This window comes from Miniopterus schreibersii (assembly GCF_964146895.1).
Source record: "Miniopterus schreibersii genome assembly, chromosome: 10".
Lineage (NCBI taxonomy): Eukaryota > Metazoa > Chordata > Mammalia > Chiroptera > Miniopteridae > Miniopterus > Miniopterus schreibersii.
This window is the reverse complement of record NC_138110.1, coordinates 65,966,022-65,984,248: the sequence shown is the minus strand read 5'-3', so window position 1 is coordinate 65,984,248 and position 18,227 is coordinate 65,966,022. Positions and strand designations below refer to the sequence as shown.

General features: G+C 42.7%; 1 protein-coding gene across 4 annotated transcripts in view; it reads left to right on the top strand.

The window, feature by feature from the left end:
- Positions 1 to 4,280: 4,280 nt before the first annotated feature.
- The window catches only part of GPCPD1 (glycerophosphocholine phosphodiesterase 1), a 50,960-nt gene continuing 37,013 nt past the window's right edge, over positions 4,281 to 18,227 (top strand). For 2 of the 4 annotated variants that reach the window (XR_013999608.1, XM_081148378.1), the window contains exons 1-4: positions 4,281 to 4,487; positions 10,484 to 10,560; positions 13,387 to 13,483; positions 17,555 to 17,639. Coding sequence is in view for 2 of the 4 variants with exons in the window: in XM_081148378.1 (XP_081004504.1) it covers positions 10,512 to 10,560; positions 13,387 to 13,483; positions 17,555 to 17,639 (231 nt within the window). In the remaining 2 variants the exon portion in view is untranslated. The remainder of the gene's footprint in view (positions 4,488 to 10,483; positions 10,561 to 13,386; positions 13,484 to 17,554; positions 17,640 to 18,227) is intronic. The other 2 variants (XM_081148381.1, XM_081148379.1) reach the window with 2 other exon arrangements.

Here is an 18,227-nt window from a genome sequence, read left to right as displayed (position 1 = left end):
TCCATCAACTTGACCTATGAGCATTAGGCAAGTAATTGCTTGGCTAAATGGTAATTACAGGAAAAGAAAGATCTATAATAAACATTTGAAGGAAGCAAACTCATATGAAAGAAATCCATCAGTGTAGTATCACTAACAGCAGAGAAACGAAACAAACTCTAAGCTATTAGGAAATGTACAACAGCAGACTTTAGCAGATAGTGGTACATCATCAGGAGGAAATTTTAATTCTTTAAGAAATGTGGGATTAAAACGAGTGCCATCAAAAAAAGCCCACAAAAAACAAGGAGAGAAACAAGACGGCGGCGTAGGTGGCAACTGTCCCCGCCGCCTCCCACAACCGCATCAAAATGCCAACTAAAATACAGAACCGCCATCACTCAGAGCCTCCTGAAATCCAGCTGAACAGGAGCCCGACAACCAGGGACCTGAAGAAGCACCGAGACCGGGAGGAGGGGCGGAGACGCGGGCAGATCGGGGCTGAATCGCTGAGACGCAGCCGCGGGCCCACACCTGGTGCAGCGGGTTAAACCCGGGAGGGAATCTCTGGGCAAAGGTGTCCTGGAGGAGGGAGGGGTCCCAGCCCCACAGCAGCCCCCAGCCCAGGGCTCCAGGGCCAGGAAGAGACGTCCCCACAACTTGGAGCTGTGAAACCAGCGGGGACTGTCCCTGAGGGTCGCGGAGGCTGCAGGAGCCCCAGCAGCTCCTCCTAAAGGGCCCGGCACGGACTCACTCGGACGCTCCCTCTGAGCCCAGCGCCGGGCAGCAGCTGGAAAGGACCCGGGACACGTGGGGAGGAACTAACCTGCCTGAGATCCGGGCGAGAGGTGGAGGGGCGGCTTCCTCCCAGGCAGAAGGGCTGGCAGAGGCCATGGCTCCTGTGGCAAGTCCTCCCCACACACAGCCAGCAGGCAGGCGCCATGTTTGAATCGCCAGCACCTGACTGGCACCTTAGGCCCCGCCCCTCCCACCTGCAGGCTCATCCAGGCCATTTCCAGGGGCTTTTCTGTGCAAGTGGCCTCTTGAGCCTCATGCTTAGGACTTTCCTAAAATCTCTCAAACAAGCAGCAGCGTGCCCCGTATGGCTTGATAAGTGGCCCCAGGCCTGGTACTAGCAGCAGCCTGCACTGGTTCATAGCTTGGCCTCTCCCGGACATCGCCAATCCCAGCACAAGTAGCAGCCAACTATGGTTTGCTGTGTAGCTCATGCTGGGTGGCCCTGGGCAAGGCACTGGCACAGGCTGACTTTGCACCTCCAGGGAGGCCCCAGAGACAGTGCACCTGGTGGTCAGACTCGACCATGATGGGTTACAACCCTACCACATCCACAAGTGACACACTCAAGGGGCGCACTTGGTGAACACCAAAGCTCCACTGAAGTAAATCCTGCTCCATAGGGGTGTCTCCAGCACAGCAGCTCTTTGGCTGTAGGTGCAGCTGGTCCTCACAGCTGATTGGCCGGGGGGTCAATTCCTCCCAGTGACACCAACAGCAACCAAGGCTCAACTACAACAAGACAGTGCACACAGCACACACAGGGGAGCACCTAGAAGGCCCAGCTCAGTGACTGGGGAGGCTGAGCCACTGGACCCTACAGGACACCTACTACACAAAGCCACTCTACAATTCCAGGAGACATAGCAGCTCTACCTAATACATAGAAACAAACACCTGGAAGCAGCCAAAAAGTGGAGGCAAAGAAACATGTCACAAAGGAAAGAAGAAATCTCTAGAAGCGGAACTAAATGAAATAGATCCAAGCAAGCTAACAGATACAGAGTTCAGAATTTTGTTTATAAGGATGTTTAAGCATATTAGAGTATTACAAAAGTATTACAAGAGTATTTTAAAAACAACTGAGAAAATCGATGACAAAATAAAGTACCAATCTGACATGAAGGCTACACAAACTGAAATGAAGAATAATTTATAGGGGATCAACAGTAGAGTAGAGGACACTGAGAATCAAATCAGCAATTTGGAACATGAGGAAACAAAAAACACCCAAGCAGAAGAGCAAAAAGAAAAAAGAATCCAGAAATATGAAGATAGTATAAGGAATCTCTAGGACAACTTCAAGAGGCCCAACATTCATATTATTGGGGTGCCAGAAGGGGAAGAAAGAGACCAAGAAATTGAAATCCTACTTGAAAAAATAGTTACAGAAAACTTCCCCTACCTGGGGAAAGAAATAGACTTACAAGTCCAGGAAGCACAGCGGGTTCCCAAGAAGAGGAACCCAAAGAGGCCCACAGCAAGACACATCATAATTAAAGTACCAAAGGTTACAGACAAAGAGAGAATCTTTAAAAAAAAAAAAAAAGAGAGAGACTCTTAAAAGCAGCAAGAGAAAAGCAATTAGTTACCTACAAGGGAGCCCCCATACAACTGTCAGCTGATTTCTCAACAGAAAACTTGCAGGCCAGAAAGGAGCGGCAAGAAATATTTAAAGTGATGAAAAACATGGAACTACAACCAAGATTACTCTACCCAGTAAAGGTATCATTGAGAATTGAAGGTCAGATAAAGAGCTTCACAGATAAGAAAAAGCTAAAGGAGTTCATCACCACCAGACCAGCACTACAGGAAAAGTTGAACGGTCTTCTTTAAGAAGCAGCTAATGGCCCAGCCGGGCGTGGCTCAGCGGTTAAGCATCGACCTAGGATCCAGGCGATCAAGGTTGGATTCCCTGTCAGGGCACATGCCCGGGTTGCGGGCTGCAGCCGATCAATGACTCTCTCATCGTTGATGTTTCTATCTCTTTCTCTCCCTCTCCTTTCCTCTCTCTGAAACCAATAAAGATATATTAAAAAAAAGAAAAGAAAAGAAGCAGCTAATGAACAAAAGAATCTGACGAATAGATCCAGAGACATTGACGCCGGCAACAGACGATCATATCTCAGAGGGAAGGTCAGAGGGAAGAGGGGTGGAAGGTGGGAAGAGATTAACCAAAGAAGTTATATGCATATATACATAACCCATGGACACAGCCAATAATGGGGTGAAGGCCTAGGGAGGCAGTGGGAGCAAAGTGGAGGGGTCAATTGGGGGCGGGGGGGAAATGGGACACCTGTAATACTCCCAACAATAAAGATAAATTAAAAAAAAAAAACACAACACAAAAAAACATTGCATCCTGTACCTACCGCAAAGTAGACACTTAATAATTATTTATTAATATGAATGGATGACATTGTCAGAAATGCCCTGGGATCTAATCCAAGTTCAGATATCAAATGTGGTCGTGAACAATCTGCTTTATAGAACCAGAAGCTGTCTAAAGCTGGAGCTCATCCAATCAAAAAGCCTCCTCGTAGGCTTTACAGCCAATTTATTACTCACGCCGTCTCTATTCTGCGCCCCTCAACATTCCCTACAAAAGTGGTTCTTTTTAACTTTCAGTATCTCACTGATTTTAATGAGCCTGATAACATAGTTTTTATGTTAACGGTTAGCCAGAGGTTAAACTTGATGCTGGAAAGATAACAGTTTAAGTTAGGTACCTAGCAAGTGTGGATCAATTTTTCTGGGATCATCAAAGGAGAGAGAAAAACTCCTGTCTTTTTTTTTCTTCCTTTGGTGGGGTCAATTTTTTTTTTTTTCCTCCCATAAAATAAACAACTATGACTTTGGCAGAGGATCTTTCTGGCTTTCAGAAAAGTTCCTTCTAACTTTAACTTGCATACAAATAACCTGGGGATCTTGTCTTGCAGATTCGATTAGGCAAGTCCTCGATGGTCCAGATAGGGCAGTTCTGACTCTCCCAAATGATGCTGCTGGCTTGTGCACCATACTTTGCGTTGCCAAAGATATAAATTCTCAACCTTCTTTTCGTTTACCTAATTCTCAACCTAATTTTCGTTTACAATTTTAAAATGCGATCCAACGTGTGCTTGTTGTTTTATAACTAAAGAAAATTTCCAGAAAACATCTGGTTTGTTGATCTCCCTTAATTTCGAACGGGAAAACATGCAATTCAGAACTGCAGCTCCAGCCTCCACACTTGGTTGTCCCAAATAGGCTTTGGGGACCAAGGTACCGGGCTACGACCATGGGCCAGGTCCCGTGTGGCCGCCCGCTGCGGCCCTGAGTCAGCAGAAAAGGCGGACCGTGGGAGCCCCGGGATGCCCGGCGACCCCGGGCCACTGACGCGGCGCATTTCCAGGAACGTAGGGCCCGCCCCCCCGCGCGCGGCCGCCGATTGGCCGGGACGGCGCCGGGCGTGACGTAGGGCCCCGCCCTGCCGCCCCTCCGGCTCCGCCCCTCCGGCTCCGCCCCGCGGGGTGGCCTGGCGGTTTGGTCTGGAGCAGCTGAAACCGGTTTGAGCGCAGCCGCTTTCCGCCGCTGGGCGCCGCCGCGGGCCACCTCGGGGAGCGCTGGCGACGCGCGGACGGCCGGAGCCCGGCATCTCGGCCCGCGGCACTCGCTCTCGGGCGCGGCGGCGGCGGCGGCGGCGGCGGGGACCCGCGGACCCGCGGACCAGGCAGGTGAGACGGGCAGCCGGGAGGGCCCGGCGCTCGGTGCGGGGGCCTGAGCCGCAGCTCACGTGGCAGCCGAGCTGTCAGGGCGGCCGCGCCCCGGGACCCGGCGGGGCGGGGGGCGCCGGGCCGGGCCGGGCGGCGGGGCCGAGGGGCGGGCAGTGTCCCCCGGCCCGGGCCGGGCGCTGCCTGCCGGGGAAACAGCGGCCTGGATGTCCCCTCCGGTAGGTCGCTGGGTAGCATCTTCATTCGACTTTTATTGTTCGTTGCCACGTTTCCGCTGGGCTGCCCGGTGCTTAGTTCCTCTCTGAAGAATCCGTGAAGTGTTTTCGATGGGCCCGACTGCAGAGGGCATAGGACCACCACGGTATTCGAAGGACCGAGTGCCGGGACGAAGCCGCAAGAATGCCACTGCAGTCGGCTGGGTGCCCTGCCCCGCCGCTCGTCCCTTGCCCAGCACTCTCTGCATCTGTCCCCAAGCCCTGGTGTTTTGACAGCTGCTTGTTTTCTGAAATTGCCTAACCGCGTACTCTAGGCCATGCCCGGCTAATTCAGTTATTCCAAGAAACCCAGATGCCTTCCTCTCCTAGGAAGAGTTCCCAGGAATAGACGCCGGTGCCCTGCGTACCGTTTGAGACGGCGGCTCCTCGTCGCCGAAGCTCTGCCTTCCCCCGGGCGCTCGTTCGCGGCGGCGGGTCCCGGGAGACAGCCTCGGTCGGCCAGGTGCTTCCGCAGCCCCTCGCCTCACCCCGCCGCCCCGCTGCCAAGGAAATCTGCCGGGAGCTGCGGCGTGCGCTGGAGGGAATTCTTTCACCTCGAGGCCGCTGCGGGGTCTGATGCGGCCCCGGCACCCGGGAGCCCACGGAACCCAGCGGGACGTTTGTCGCAGGGGATGCCTTCTTCACACTCGTCTTCCACCTTCCCCATTTCTCGCCTCCTACCCACTACTCCTCCCCTTCCAGTTTCTCCATCTTGCTACATTTCTGACAGTTGTGACTTAGCCAAAAAGTATATACAAGCGATCAGTACTTTTTCCAACTCCTGATCTTCTGGCTACAAGTAACACAAAATAAACAGGTAAAATTGCACATGGCCCTATCCTTGATTTAAGAGCTAGGGAGAGCCCTGGCGGGGTAGCTCAGTTGGTTGTGGACATGCCAAGGTTGCGGGTTTGATCCCCGGCCAGGGCGCACACATGAAGCAACCAATAAAGGCATAAATAAGTGGAACAACAAACTGATGTTTCTCTAAATAAATAAATAATAAAAGAGCTAGGGAGAACCAATATTCTAGACAAAATAAGACCTAGAAAAGTTGGACTCAAATAATGATCACAAAATAGATTTCAGTGGCAAAGTGAGTAAAATTTGTATGTACAAAAAGTAGATTGATGAGTCAAATCTTCTTGTATAACTTAGCCAGGAAAAATATTGACATATATAGGAAAATAATATTGAGATAACATGAAATGGAAAACATTTGGAAAGATTTTACTGCATTGTTTAGAAAGTGATTAAGGAACTAACTTGGTTTAATGAAATCCAGAAATGCTTTCTTAATAAAAATCTATTCATGACTGCATACATTTTACTAAAATTTTGGTTCAAAGTATACTGGGGTCTGAGTAGTGGGGTTATAATGGTCCTCCATCAGAATCAACAGAAATTAACTCAGGAAGATGCAGGCGTTTCATATATCCCTTTCTTACAGCCATTTATAAGACTCAAAGCTGTTGGCGTCCAGGAAAAGAGCAAGGAGAGTTGGAAACAGTTTTTACTTTGAAAAAATTTGGGGGAACAGAGATGTCCTTTTTGGCCAGAGAAATATGTTTTTGCCAAAAAAATCTATGACTTCAATTTAGCTCTAAACTAAATGTTCCTGTACCTTGGTTTTCTTAAATCTCCTTTTTGTCCCCTAAGCTGGTAAACTAGTAAAGTAACATATTGGAGTAGTTTCTTTGACAAAAAGAAGAGTAATATTTATCTTGCCAGGTAGTGTAAACTCAGAGATATTTTAAAATGTGAGTTGCAATGTCATTTTGCTAGTTGCTTGAGTCTTTAAAAAAATATTAAAGTAGTGTTAAATGCTACTCAAAATCTCAGATAAGAATGCGGTTTAACATTTATCTAAAAGCACGAAGTGGAGGTTATATTTAAAAACAAAAACAAACCAAAAACCTGTGTCAGGAAGCATAGTCTTTCATCTTATTTTATGTATATTGGGAAGACCTCCCCCGTTCAAGGTTTTTTCTTGTTGTTTTTACTTGTTTGGATGAAGAGGAAGTGTTGGGTGTGTAAATTTTGTGTTCCACCACAGAGCAGTATTTTACCTCGTCATCACTGTTTTGGTGATAGCTGGGTGCTTGGGTGCTTCAGTCCTGCACCAGAAGTTTGGCTTCTGTCCAGGGTCAAGTAAACTGCTGTAGCAGCAGCTCCCCCGGCTTTTATTTGGTATGGTATTAAACTGGGGGAGTTGGGTGGAAGTTAAACCAAGTCATATTACTTTTGGCAATGCAAATGGAAGGTGATGACATTTAGGGAAGTTTCATGGGGTTATCTTTGTGCTTTTAGAGCTTTGTATAGTACACTTACTGCAGCTGTGTCCAGCAAGTTACTACAGCCACTCTTACAGCAGCCTTAAGAACAAAAGGCTCAATTTTAATAATCAGTTGATTTCCCTTAATTCAATTAAATTTAGATAATTTTCTCATTTAATGCAGTAGAATTTAGAGATAATTTTGTATCAGTTGAATTTAATGCATAGGAATAATCACATCTGACTTCTTTAACATTGGTTAAAACTATCCAGCTTTAGTTGATCAATTTTAAATGACTGTGATTATGTGAACGAGGTTGTCCTTCGTCGAGGACTGTGGCAGTGAACGCTGGGTGAAAGTGCAGGCTGTCAGTTGAGACTGAGACTGGTTATTCAGCAGTTTTGCTGGATAATGGGGCTTTTAGCTATGTCTCAAAATTAATTCAGTAACTTAAAAGCTGAGCCTTTTTGCTAGCCTTAAGGTTTCTTTTTGATATAAATTTAAGTGGAAGATTGCAGTGCTTCAATAAGCCATTTTATTAATTAGAAAAGGAAATATTTGTACTCAGTGTTATATACTTAGATTCATATCAGCTGTCATGTTAAAAGGGAACTATTAAGGTATTTGGATAATAACAGGTTATTTGGGGGGTTAACAATCAAGATATTTTTAGATTTAGGACATTCTTTGGCAGTGTAGAACTGGATGTATGTGCTTTAAATAGATTATGTTTACTCTTAGAAAGTAGATTAGGTATCTTAGAAATTATTTTGATCAAGGACAGATTTTTCCCCAGTGCAGAGTCTTGGGTTTTCTAACTGAAATGGTCAAGTTGCCAAATAGGAAAGTCTTTATCCAAGTAACATGAAACCGAATTGATGGTCTAGTTTATATATATTCAACATTTACATTTTATAATTGATATAAATGGGATGATATATAGTTTATAGCTAACATTGAGCCTGGACTCTAAAAAAATTTTTTACATTTATTTATTGATTTATTTATTATTTATTTATTTTTTTTAGAGAGAGAGAAGAAGGCAGAGGGACAGAAGGGGGGGGAGAGAGACACATCAGTTTGTTGTTCCACCGATTCATGCATCATTGGTTGATTCTTGTATGTGCCCTGACTGGTGATCAAACCCACAGCCTTGGTGTATCGGGACATCGCTCTAACCAACTGGGCTACCCGGCCAGGGCATGCACCTTGGTGGCCGGCTGGGCCTCCGGCCCCAGTCAAGGCATGTGCAGAAGGCAGCTAGTCAGTGTCTCTCTCACATCGATGTTTCTCTCCCCTGCCCCTTCCACTCTCTCAAACAGTGGAGAAAATATCCTTGGGTGAGGATTAAAAAAAAGACATACAAATTGGTAGTCCCCAGACAGTCACAGCAACAGAACACAGCACAGGGCATATAGTCTGTAACACTGTGTAATTGTGTATGGTGCCAGGCGAGTACCAGCCTTATCAGGGGGGTCACTTCGTAAGTTATATGAATGTTGAACTACTAGGCTGTGTACCTGACATGAATGTAATACTGAATGTTAGCTGTAATTGAAAATTTTAAAAATAATGAACTTTATATTCACTTCATAAATTTTTTTTAAAATGCCTCCAGTGAGAACCACTACTATAGATCTGTCTACCTTAACTTAGAAGTGTGGTAGCAGTGTTCATTAAATGACCACTGCAGAGAAGTGCATGTGTTCACAGGGAGCCAAGGTAGAACCAAGGGGCAATAAAAGAATGAATAGCTGTGGAAGTTTCTTTAGGGCTTTTAAATATAATATAATGTATAAAATAAAAGCAAATAAACAATTTAAAATAGTAAATTAAATAAAAATGATTTAGAGTCACAACATGATGGGAATTTTTTTTTCAAATATGTCTTTATTGATTTCAGAGAGAAAGGGAGAGGGAGAAAGAGATAGAAACATCAATGATGAGTCATTGATCGGCTGCCTCCTGCACACCCCCGAGGAGGGATCGAGCCCGAAGCTCGAGCGGGCATGTGCCCTGACTGGGAATCGTGTGCCCTGACTGGGAATCGAACCTCGATCTCCTGGATCATAGGTTGATGCTCAACCACTGAGCACACTGGCCAGGCATGTTTGGAATTTTTTAAAGGGTCATTGGTGGATTGGGGTGCAAAAGTTTTTGGGAATATTGGAGAAGTTATGTAGAATGTGATGTGTCCTTGTGTGGCATATGTGTTCTTTCTATACTTATTTATTTTTAATCCTTACCTGAGGATCTGCTTATTCCTTTTGGAGAGAGAGGAAGGGAAAAAGAGAGATGTGAGAGAGAAACCTCAATCAGTTTTTCCTGTACACACTCCGACTAAGGATCGAACCCACAACCTAGGTATATGCCCTGACCGGAAATTGAACCCATAACCTTTTGGTGTATGGGATGATGCTCCAGCCAACTGAGCCACCTGGCCAAGGCATGTTCTTTCTATATTTAAATTATATAACCTTCTGGAGAATTGACATTGTATATTTAAAAACAAATCTATTTCCTATCTTCCTCAGGAACTTAAATTAGAGGATAGTAAACAGATTGGTTTGGCTGGGGGAAACAGCAAAGAAGTGAAAATTAAGAAAATGTGGATAAGCGATAAAGGACATCAAAGGCTAGGGGTTTAGATTTCTGTACATAATCGAAGTGATTCCACGAATATTGAGGAATATTCTAAATGACATAAAATGTATTAGTGGGAAGAGATTTAGAAACCAAAATACAGGTAAGAGAATTAGGGTTATGAATGAAGTTCAAACTTGAGAAAGAACAGCATATATGTGAGATGAAATACAGGGTTTCGTAATAAATTGCAAAGTTGAGACTCTAAATTTAAGTCTGCAGAACTGGACTTGAGGTTCCTAAGGATAATAAAGAGAAAATCTGAAAAGAGTAATTTGTGGGGAAAGGTATTTGTTTGTTTGTCAATAGTTACCAAGAAGCACTTTTTCAAACTTGTAGAACATGACTAGTTTGTTTCAGTGGCTGATACTTTGTTCTTTGGTTGTTTCCTTGTTATTAAAGTTAAAAACCTTTTGTTAAGGTACAAATCCTCTCTTGAGCCAAGCCTTTTTCTCTATAGTTTTGTTTTTTGTGGGTTTTTTTATTCCACCATAACATGGGCCTGGTCAGGAAAGGTTGATTTCAGAACAGCTGTTCATCAGAAGAGAAAGTACGTGACAAGAGAATCTTGCATCCTTAAAAAAAATGGGTGTGTGGGGGGTGGGGGGAACACTTGTTTTGCAGTTTTTATGGTCCATACATTCTTATGGAACAGGTTTGTAACATCACAGGCCCTAAAATTTGCTAGGTACTTCCTAAGTAATTCAGTCTTTCTGTATAAGGTCTCTGAAGTATTTTGCTCACAGTTAAGATTCATTTTTGTTTTTGTGTAGCTATCTGGAGCTAATATTTTCATACTATAAATGACATCTCTTTTTCTTCCTAGCACGACATCCTAAGATAAATCCATCACAATGACACCTTCTCAGGTTACCTTTGAAATAAGAGGAACTCTGTTTCCAGGTATTGTAAATGAGCATTTTTCTTATCTGGTTTATCTTAAATATGGAGTTGTTATTAGAGTGGACCTAATTTTTAGGTGAAAATATCTTTATGGCTTGCCTGATACCAGAAATGTACTTGGAACACAGTAAACTCAAGGAAAAACAAACCCTCATATTTTCCATGAAAATGTGATTTTACTTAATTTTACATAATGAAGATAATTGAGCTATGATTTTTTTTTTTTTAATATGTCTTTATTGATTTCAGAGAGAGGAAAGGAGGGAGGGAGGGGGAGAGAGAGAGAGAAACATCAATGATGAGAGAGTCATTGATCGGCTGCCTCCTGCATGCCCCCGACTAGGGATCGAGCCCGCAACCCAGGCATGTGCCCAGTCCGGTAATCGAACCCCGATCGCCTGGATCCTAGGTCGATGCTCACCCGCTGAGCCACGTCCGGCTGGGCGAGCTATGATTGTTAAGTAGCATAAAAATAAGGGAAATTTTGCTATTGCAAGAAGTTGGCAAAATATTTGGCTACGGTAACTTTGTTCCCTACTTATAAATTTTTATTTTTAGCTTTATTGTATTTTTTGCTGTCTGCTTAGGCATTGTGAAGTAATTTTAATGTAAGATAGCATGTCAAAACAGCATCATACCTGGCCAGTATACACCTCCTTGTTTAATATACTCCGGCTATACTGGCCAGCTCCTTCAATCTGTTGCATTACTTCTCTAGAACCATGGGACTTTCTCAAATTATTTTCTCTGCCTAGATCTGTGTGCTCCCCTTAATTATCTTTACTGTAATCCCCACTTTCAACTAGGTTAAGGTGTCTGTGAAATTCAGGGTTCCAGGACTTTAACACCTCTTACAGAGTTTATGGACTATATGAGTAATTTTGTTTGTGGATAGATTATAAACTCTGTGAAAAAGTTACTTTGTCTTGTTCATGCTGAATTACTGTACCTCACACAATGCCTGGCTCAGAGTGGGGGTAAATTTGTGTTCAAAGAATGAATGAATGATTGCTTCACTCTGTATATCTAGCACCTTTGTTTTAGGAGTCCTCACAGCAGTTGACAGAGTTGTGTGCCTAAGTGCAAATTCTTAGCCAAGATGATCTGGGCAAGATTCTACAGATGGAAGATTCCCAGTCAGCTGATGGGCTGGCTCCCTCGGGTCAAGTGCTCACCTCCACTCCAGTATGCAGCCTTCTCTGTGGGAGAAGACTGCAGACCTATATCGTAGCCTTTTAGGGAGCCATACAAAGGCAGTTTAGCTAGAAGGAACTGGCAATGTCAAGTAAATAGACTGACCACACAATTAGCCGTCCAAGGATCTGCTTGGCAAGAAGGAACCCTCCTTCTCAGGACTATAGGGAAGATAGTGGTGAATATGAATGCAGATGAATTGTGGGTGGGAAGGAGAGGGTGGAGGGCGGGGGTGTTGGGAAGACCACCCCACCCCCAACTCTCCCCCATCACCTAGACTTTCTTGCCAAATGTTGAGAGAGTAGGGAAAGCAGAGAGGGGTGGGTTTAGAGGGAGCAAGTGAAAAGAATACGTGGGGCTGCTGTTTGCAAATTCCTTTAAAGTCTTTATCTTTTATAAATGAAAACTAAACAAAGAGATTTATCTGTTCTAGTCAACAGTTTCCCCCTTTCCCTCATAGAAGCCATATTCAAAGGCAATTAGCAGAAAGACAAAGTAAATTGCAGGCGGGAACTGGTAAAATGCAGGAGCACTTACAGGAGGAAAGAGTGAACCACCGACTGGTTGCCTAAGTTTTACTTTTTCCATTTGGGGTACGTGTTCTTTCCACAGCAAACAGTAGCTGCTGTTTTGTGTGGAGCTAAGAAATAACTGACTCCATGAAAAAGTTGGAGACTCTCTAAAGGAAGTATAATGGACCAGAATCAGTGACTTTATGGTAATCTGTCCTTTGAGCTAGGAGCCACAGCATGTGCTATCATGTGCATAGCAACATATTTGTGCCTTGTATTTAGCAACAGTGTTTATCCTTTAAAAAAATCAGAGAAGGTATGATAACCTAAGTTAATTGTAAAAAATTGGGTTACTTTAAAGGATTTAAGTATTTGAAATATTTTGACATGAAATCTTCGTACTCAATCACCCTAAGCTTTACACACGTCTATTTAGAACTCTGAAAACTCCTGAATGACTCTCATACCTAGCATTTTAGTTGAGTTTTACAGTCTAAGCTTACAAAATGCTTATGCAGGTGGCTAGCCCAACTGTAATTCTAGTTTTTCCTGAGTAGAGCCTAAAGCTGGAAAGCAAGCTGCTCTCAGAATGTGGAGGAATTTGTCCTGACCTTCATCATTTGGGCTCAGTTCATTATCTTTCTCTTTATGAATTTTAATTATATTAATTCAGAATGTGTTGATACAAGTCAAAGACTTCTGCATATTTGTATCCAGGAAGGTGTAGACTTTAGCTAAATTTATGAAATTTAGCAAATATAGATGATAGCTATATGTTGCTTTGTCTATTGATGAGAAGTGTTCTGATGAAGCAACAGGTATTATTTTTATAAGGCAGACGAGCGTTTTCAGTGTCTTTTTTTCAGATTTTTATTGTTATATTGCTCCTGTTCTTTTGATAATTTTCTTATCTTTAACTTGTTAATAGCTACTGTTTGAGTTTCTGGAAAATATCAATTACTGTTTCTTTAGAATACTTATATGCTTTTATTGATTGCCCATTTATGTAGTCCTCCATCTGGTCGAACTAATGCAACTGAATGCTCTTTTCTTGCTCTCTTAAACTAGAAATTGAAACTTTCCTGCTCATGCCGCTGTAACTGGTGTTCTGTTTCATTAGGAGAAGTTTTTGCAATATGTGGAAGCTGTGATGCTTTGGGAAACTGGAATCCTCAAAATGCTGTGGCTCTCCTTCCAGAGAACGAGACAGGTGAAAGGTAAGCGTGGAAGTGGCAGGTTACAGAATAATTGTGATGTTCAGATTATAAATGGGGCTTCTAAGACAGCTTGGTATATTTTTCTTCTTTTTTAATTTTAATTTTTATCAAAGTTATGTGTATAAATAGTAAAATCATTTTACAAAGTTTGTTGTGAGGAACAAATTCATCTGTTCCTCAATTTCTACGTCTCAAACAAACATTTTCAACTCTTAGTTGATTCTTCTGGTACTTACCACCACATTTCTAAATAATAGGCTTATATTGCTATTTCTTTTTTCTTTTTTTAACTTTTTAGGAAGTATCGTTTGGTTTTTCAGTACATATTCTTGATAAAAGATCTAATTTTTGCTATAAAATAATTTTTCCCCAGACCTGTATAGTATTAACTAAAAGTAACAGAGAATGGAACATACTTATTTAGATATTTTATTTAACGTAATGAAATGAGTTCACTATGAAATTAAGTACAGCACTAAACTTAGCATGGGTGTGTTGGTGCATTGGGCTGGGGAAAGGTGGATCTGGGTGCCCGTTTCAATTCTGCAGTTAACTGTGATCTTGGGCAGACCTACCATCCCTAAGCCTTGTTACCTTATCTACACTGTAAAGGGGTTAGGAAAGAATTAGTGAATGTTTCTCCACTTGGGGATACTTGGAAGTGTTATGGGTTGTCAGGATCTATTGGTGGGGGGTCAGGAGAGATGAAGAGATTCTAAATAGTATATAAATACATGCAATACCCCTAGGGAGAAATACCAAATCTGGAGATTATGAAGCTCAAATTTTCTTTTCCTGTGGAGCAGTGCTACTTAATGTGGCCTGTGGACCAGTGCTAGACAAAACATTATTTTATTCATGCATATGTGAGAAGTACAGACACTTCTATATTTCTCACATCTGAGAGCAAGCATTTGGAAATGTTTGTAGCAGTTTGACATGCTAGGGCATCCATGTATGTCACCGTGGATGCATGGTACCTTGTTGCAGGTACAGTTGCGGGACAGGTTGGGTAAAACAAATGAGCAAACAAAAATGGCCTTCGCAGCAGATGGTTTGAGACGCCCTGATGGCAAAGCAAAGGAAAATTACAAAGGAAGTAAAATAATATCATAGTGTAAGCTGAGGGAAAGAAAACAAACAAATGTAGAACACCTTTTTCACTATTGTCATTTGTGTGGCCCATTTTTCTCAGCCACAAGTAAAGTTCCACTGATAAATGATATTGGCGTCACAGGGGAATGATCACAGAGAGTTTATTCCTTTTTTAAAAAAAAATGTTTTTATTGATTTCAGAGGGAAGAAGGGAGAGGGAGAGAGATAGAAACATCAATGATGAGAGAGTCATTCGTCGGCTGCCTCCCGCTTGCCCCCTACTAGGGAGCGAGCCTGAAACCCGGGCTTGTTCCCTGACCAGGAATCAAACCGTGACCTCCTGGTTCATAGGCCAACACCCATCCACTAAGCCACGAAGGCTGGATGAGTTTAGTCCTTTTAAGTGGCTAGTTTTTCCTTGATTTTCAGATTGACCACTCCTGTGAAGTGAAACCTCATATCTTTCTGAACCTATTCCTAAAACACCCCTCTGCTCTGAACGTTTGAGCTTCTCTGTCACCTACCTTAAAACACTTTGCCGACTGGTCACAAGTTAACTTGTGTTTCCAGTCCCAAATGTCGTTGACAGGTCACGGGATAACTCGTGTCTGCACTTACATTAATTTATGGGACCAGCCATTTTCACATTGCTGATGTATGCTGAAATGTAAATGGTTCGTATATGGCAGATAGACAATGCTTCACAAGCAGAAAGGCGGTAGATAATACAAGATGACACAAGCAGGTGATACAAAGTATGTGTACTCTGTGTCTAAGTCCTCTGTACCGGTTTTTCAGAATCTCTTAAGCCTCTCCATACCTACAGGCTTGTGGTGACAAGACCTCTGTTGGATTTTTTTTTTTTTTACTTAGAGTTCATTTGAATGTCTTGTATTGTTTCCTAATTCAGAAAATGTGGCTCACTTGTGGTTTTACTCACTCTCCTTGTAGATTTTCGGGAAGGATATGAGGGCAATTAAAACTCCGGCAGGTGTACTAAGCTTTCTCACTGCCCCTTTCCTGGTCTATCTTGAATTTTGTCAGGTTATATTCATTTTTGACATCACTGAGCAGTGCTGGTTCATTTTTAACTTTGCTACATTTGCTTAGAGAACTGGAGTAAAAAGATTCATTGCGTTGCTCTTTTCATCTCTTCATTGGTTCTTAACCAGGGGTACAGATTAGAATCACTTCTGAGGGTTTTAAAAAAAATACACATGCCTAGCCCTGGCTGGTGTGGCTCATTGGTTGGGTGTTGTCCTGTGCATCAAAAGGTTGCTGATTTGATTCCTGGTCAGGGCACATGTCTGGGTTTCAGGCTCCATCCCCAGTAGGGGGCATGCAGGAGGCAGCCAATCAATGTTTCTCTCTCATGTCAATGTTTCTCTCTCCCTTTGCCTTCCTCTGTCTCTAAAAATCAACAAACTACTCCTTAAAAAAAAAATTTTTTTTTAAATACACATGCCTAGACCTTACCCCTAGAGATTGAAAAATAGTGCATTAGAATGTGGCCCCAGGGTATTTTTAAAACTTCCCACTAATTCTATTGTGCACATCTGGGGCTGGTTTCATATGCTCTAGCTTACCATTTTTTGGATGACATAGTACTGGGAATTTGCCTTTTTATTTTTGTAGCAGAGATGGGGAATAAATTTCACCATATAGTTGATAGAATTTGCCTAGAGTTGTGTGTTGAAAATGATTCTGAGGTCTATCAGGGGAAACATAGTAGGGGCACATATGCCAAGCATTTGCTCTGCTTGCTTTACAGCAGTGATTCTCAACCAAACATATACATCCAATGTCCTATGAAGTTATATCAAATTCCACATGACCAGGCTCCACCCAAGATCTGTGAAATCAGGGTCTCTCGGGGTGGGGCCAGGGTATGTGTAGCTTGTTACTACCACGTTATTCTGATTGCTGAAGGTAGGCCCACAGGTGATAGCTGGCTGTGGATATTTTTAAGGAACCACAGTTGAGTCAGAGTAAGGATAATGCACTAAAACCTGTCTTGGCAGAGTCAGATGGGGAGCAATGCTATCCATCTGGTGTCATGGAGCTGCCGTTCATTCACTGAACTATTCATGTGGGACTCATGTTTGGGTAATGGGCTATGACAGTGGCTCTCAGACTTAAGTGTTAGTTATCAGAGTCACCTGTTAAATTATAGATTGTTGGGCCCCACCCCAGAGTTTCTAATTACATAGGTCTAGGTCTAGTCTTGGCGTGAGAATTTGCATTTCTAACAAGCTCACATGTCCTAGGACCACACTTTGGATACCACTGGTCTATGACTTAAAGCTAAAAATCAGTTCTAATCATGAATTGTAATGAATTTTTTCACCATTGAGTCAAAGTTCTAGAATAGCATAGTTCAGAGGAGGACATTAGGTTGAAACAAGTAAGATACAGATACTGATTGCTTGGCTAGGAGAATAGCCAGAGGCTGGGCAGGACAGTTGAGAACATGAGTGTAACTTGCTGGCGTTGGCCCCAGAGCCTCTTAGCAGCCATGCAACATCTCTAGCTAAGTGGAAAGTCGGACCCTGCCATCCACCTCTGCACTACTTGCCTTTTCTGTTTGGAATACTTCTCCTGGTTCTTTGTATGGCTGGTTTCTTCCCATCATTTAGGTCTCACCTCAGACAGTTCTTCCTCTTTTAGACCTCCCTTCCAAAGCCTCCTCCAAAACTTCCCGTCACATCAGATAGGCCAAATAGCCCTTACTGTGTATGTTGTTTGGTGGTTCGTCTACCCACACAAGAAGGCAATCTCTTTGAAGATGGGGCTGTGTCTGCCTCATTCATCAATGTGTTTCCAGTGCCTGGTACAGATTATACCTAGGGTAAAATTTAGTGTAGGAATAAATAAGTGGTATGGGTCACAGACCTTACTTGAGGGGTTTTATGAATTATGAAATCTTTATGCATTTTAGTTTGATATTGATGCTGCCGCTTTTTTCCCCCCTCACAGCATGTATTGGAAAGCAACCATTGTACTCAGTAGAGGAGTATCTGTTCAGTATCGCTACTTCAAAGGGTGCTTTTTAGAACCAAAGGTATGTTTTCTTCATCTAGTTTCCAGTTTCTTTAGCAGACTTACTTCTTTCAAGAGCAATTAATTTAAGTTTGGAAACATTAAAAGTAAAATGAGTTTGTTTTGATCAAATAAAGAAAAGAGAACTCTAGATTAATAACATTTTAGTACCAAAAAGCAAGGAAATAACCACTTCAGAGGCAGACAATGTCTGTAATGGAATTTTTAAAAGACTAATAGTAAGTATGTTGCAATTGTCATGATACAGGATTTAATGATAAATAAATGTTTTTGATAGGTAGGTATGCATTTTCTTTAACTTTTGTAAACTAATTAGTAACCAGTTGTGAGGGTTTTTCTTTTTGTTTTGTTTTTAATTGTTATGCGATATGAATACATTTAGAGGAGTATATAGCCAGCTTTAAGTGAGTAATTATTTTAAAAAATTAATTCACAGCAGCTGTCTCTTAGTGGCTGTATTGTTTAACTTCTATCAAAACTGAAGTCATTTCTCTTAGATTTTTTTCAACAATGGTGTTGATAGATCAGGATCTTTCCTGAAGGCCTTCGGAGTATCTATTAAGTCTAAATCTGCTTGCTCACAATGATT